This window comes from Solanum tuberosum, unplaced genomic scaffold (assembly GCF_000226075.1).
Source record: "Solanum tuberosum cultivar DM 1-3 516 R44 unplaced genomic scaffold, SolTub_3.0 scf00053, whole genome shotgun sequence".
NCBI lineage: Eukaryota > Viridiplantae > Streptophyta > Magnoliopsida > Solanales > Solanaceae > Solanum > Solanum tuberosum.
In genome coordinates, this window is record NW_006238979.1 from 1551629 (window position 1) to 1555536 (window position 3908).

At 32.9% G+C, this 3908-nt stretch overlaps 1 protein-coding gene across 1 annotated transcript; it reads left to right on the forward strand.

Annotated features, from left to right (window-relative positions):
* The first annotated feature begins 874 nt into the window (after positions 1 to 874).
* LOC102599569 (CBS domain-containing protein CBSX3, mitochondrial) lies at positions 875 to 3413 on the forward strand. The gene is made up of 6 exons (XM_006344299.2): positions 875 to 971; positions 1537 to 1809; positions 1887 to 1968; positions 2655 to 2728; positions 2885 to 2945; positions 3034 to 3413. Exons 2-6 carry the CDS (start codon positions 1543 to 1545, stop codon positions 3174 to 3176), a joined length of 627 nt encoding a protein of 208 aa, XP_006344361.1. The 5' UTR covers positions 875 to 971; positions 1537 to 1542; the 3' UTR covers positions 3177 to 3413.
* Positions 3414 to 3908: the final 495 nt, after the last annotated feature.

The window sequence follows — 3908 nt, forward strand, 5'->3', positions numbered from 1 at the left end:
GCAAATTAATATCAATGTCGTTATTAGTCGATACTGGATCATTCATAACATTACTATATATTCAGTTTTATTTTCATTTTTCAATGAAAGTTGATGACCTACAAAATTCAAACTTTATTCATATTGTATTACATATTTAAAAGTAATCAATTTTAGATTACTAAATTATTTGTGATTCACTAATTTTCTGTTTATCTAACATCATATATTAAAAGTATTAATTTCGTTCTTATTCTTGATTATCACTAGACTATTACAACTTATGAATTTAAGGATTTCGACAAAAAAAAGATCATATGGACTTAAAGTATTGCAAATTATATTTCATGAAGAGGTACTTTATAAAAGAATTTATTTTAAATTATTGTTATACCGCATAAAGCACGGATAAATTTTCTAATTCAATATTAAGTTAAAAAATTCATATTTCTAAAGTAGTATAGATAGAAGATAGATATATAGTTTTGTTCTTAAAACAAAGCGAGTTAAATTATGATTTCAAATGTCAAACATAGGTTGATAATAATTGGTATAAGAATTTCCATCAATTAGCAAAAGTTGACATTTCTTCTCACCATAAAATATAAGATTTGATATTTTTTTTAAATATTCACGTGAGCTACTAGTTAAACTTAATAAATTCTATGAACTCACATCTTTTTTTCTATTTCGATTATAAAATGAAAATAATGTCCATTTTTTATAGAAAGGAGTAAAATAATGGTACATACATAATATAGCATAAAACAAGGGATGAAATGTCTGGTACCCCTAGTAAAATGTCCGTGGTATTAAGTGAGTGGTGGAAAGGTGAAGGGTCACGATCATCTCCTGCTTCCTCACAAAACCAGTGTATGGTCCGATTTGGACACACATATTACTACCCTGTTATAAGTATAGGATAAACTCGTAGAAATTGTTCTGGAAACCCTTTTTTTTCTTTTCATTTTCTTCCGACTTTCTCTGTCAAGGTCTCTTCTTTTCTTTCTTCTCCTCTAATTTCCATGTTACTGTTTGTTTATGCAAACAACACCAGATCATGATTCTTCTTCTTCTTCTTCTTTTGTTTTTCTCTATTTGATTCAATGAAATCACTAAGATCTATAGATGAAGAGTATCACTCTTTTGATTATAAAACATGAAAAACAAATACCTTCGATTGGATTGATATATACATCAGCTTGTCTTCTTCTGATCTGTTCATTTTTCTTTTCTTTAATTTTGCTTTTATGGTGTGTCTTCTTTATTAAATCCGGTGAAACATCTTTGATCTGTTCACATAAAACGATTACTACTTTTTACATCTACTGTTTTGGTTACCGGTAGACTCGTTTTGATGTTTTGAACAAACAGGGCTCAGATTTCCTTTGTTTCAGAAATAGCAAAATGGAGCATGTCCAGCTTCTTTTCTTTATTATTAATAATAAAGCAAACAAACATCTAGGGATCTTCTTTTTTGTTTGAAATAAAAATGTTCTTTGTCTTCTATGATTGCCAAAGTTGTTATATAGATTGCTAATCTGAATTAATTGATAGGCAAAAATGCAAGGAGGAGGATTCAAGCAAATGTTCTCTCATGGAAGTGTCTTCAAAAGTGCTGTCTTACGACATGTCCGATTGGTGAATCCAGTTCTAGTGTCGAGGCCCCTTATGTTTGTGCGCCAGGAAACAACTTCAACTGCTCGTATAGAAGAACATGGTTTTGAAAGCACCAAAATATCTGACATTTTGAAGGGCAAAGGTAAAGGTGCTGATGGCTCCTGGCTCTGGTGTACTACAGATGACAGTGTTTATGATGCTGTCAAATCGGTTAGTTAGTATTTGCATTTTATGATGCTGTTACTTTTATCCTTTATGAGAAACTCATTCTGTGTGTCTATGCCCAGATGACACAGCACAATGTAGGAGCATTGGTGGTTGTCAAATCTGGGGAAAATAAGTCAATTGCTGGCATTATTACAGAGAGGGGTAAACACCTAGTATCTTAATTTCTTGGTTTTTCAACAATCATTTCTGCAAATCTAGCTATATGTTTCAACAAATAATGGAAGCAGGAACTATATCATGTTCATTCCCCTCGTCTGTAACATTATTGGGATATTACTACCGACCAACCTTCATTAGTAATGTTCTAATTCATTAATATCTATGTGAATGAATTGTAAGCAAAATGGATATTTACATAATAATCTATATGTGCGATGTGAATGTTAGTTATAAGACATAAGATAGCATTGACATGAATGTCGAATTGGGGAAGGTCACTGACATCGTCTGTTTCTTTCATTTTATAGTTGTTTTCACCTGAGGAAATGTATTTGTGAATAATGCAATTGAGATTTCGTTTGGATTGACTTATTTTAAGTGTTCCAAAATAAACTTTTAAGCAGTTTTGTATTGTTTGGGTAAAATAAACAAGTGTTTTAAGCCAAAACCATAAGTTAGAAATCCTATCATATGATTTTTGGTTTATAAGCCATAAGTTCCAAACATGTTCTGAATTAAGCTATAGCCTACAGGCAATGTTTTCTAGTTGCATTTTCTGCTCTCGAGTTTTGTAAGTAAAGTTTACTAGTTGTGTAAATACATAAAATTTCACACAGTTCTGATTATTCTGTTTTTCTTCAACCTTCTCATTAATTTTCTCCAACCAGATTATCTTCGGAAAATCATAGTACAGGGAAGATCATCCAAATCAACAAAGGTCGGGGACATCATGACGGAGGAGGTAAAACTCTAAAGCCCCTCTTATCATGAGGAAAAGAAAAGAAAAGAAGAAATAAAAAGTCAAAAGCATGCAGAGTTTGCTCCCTTGTGAAATATGTGGCATTTGGTATACATTATTAATGCAAAATGACTAATCATTGTATACGTGTGTTTGCAGAACAAGCTTATCACCGTCACACCTGAAACCAAAGTTCTGAAAGCAATGCAACTGATGACAGGTGCTAGCTATTTCCTAGTAAACCTCGTACCTCCCTTTGTAGATTTCTGTCATTCAGCTCACGTGCTTTTCCATATTTCACTTGCCAGATAATCGAATCAGGCACATTCCAGTTATCGATCAGACAGGTATGATAGGGATGGTGTCCATTGGAGATGTTGTCCGTGCTGTTGTGAGTGAGCACAGGGAAGAGCTGAACCGGTTGAATGCCTTCATACAAGGAGGTTACTAGATAGATGATGATGACGACAAATAAATAGATGATAGACTGCAAGGTTTCTGCTTTGCAGTTTAAAGATGTCTGAGTTGGGGGAACTCTTAATCTTGTAAATGTTGTCATCCTTGCATCTTCTCTATCTTGATGTTTGCCCATGGATATGGGCCTTTTAATTTTGGGATCAATAAGATACCGTCAGTCTGCACTACTACTGTTTTTAAAATACTAGGTTTGCTTGCAATTGGCCAGTCAGTTTCTTTAACCAAAACTGAAAAGGTTATTTTTCGCATTTTGTTTTCAAAAATGAATATTCTATAACGGGATTGTTATCTCTTAGCTTCAAATTGTTCCCTAACCTTTTAAACATACAAAGATTAAAATAACCATAGTAGAGACTAGGAAAAAAATTACTTGAATTTTGATTGTACCAAGTAACTGTGAATGTTCTTTAAATATATTTAGACAAGTGCAGTGAGTATATCTATGACGAATGAGGCAGCTCATTCTATGTGTCACGACTCAAAACGAGTCATGAGTAACACCCACGCTTAACCTCATAAGTGAGCGAACCAACGAATTCAACCCCAACTTATGTCGATTGTTCAACTTAGGGAAAACAATCATAATGCGGAAGCTCAAAACTTATTAAAGTAACCAATAAAATAGCCTCTACAGTCTATTACATATTATCTCCAAAACCTGAAAGTCATCACATCAAGGACATCTATTCTCAAAATACAATGTCTA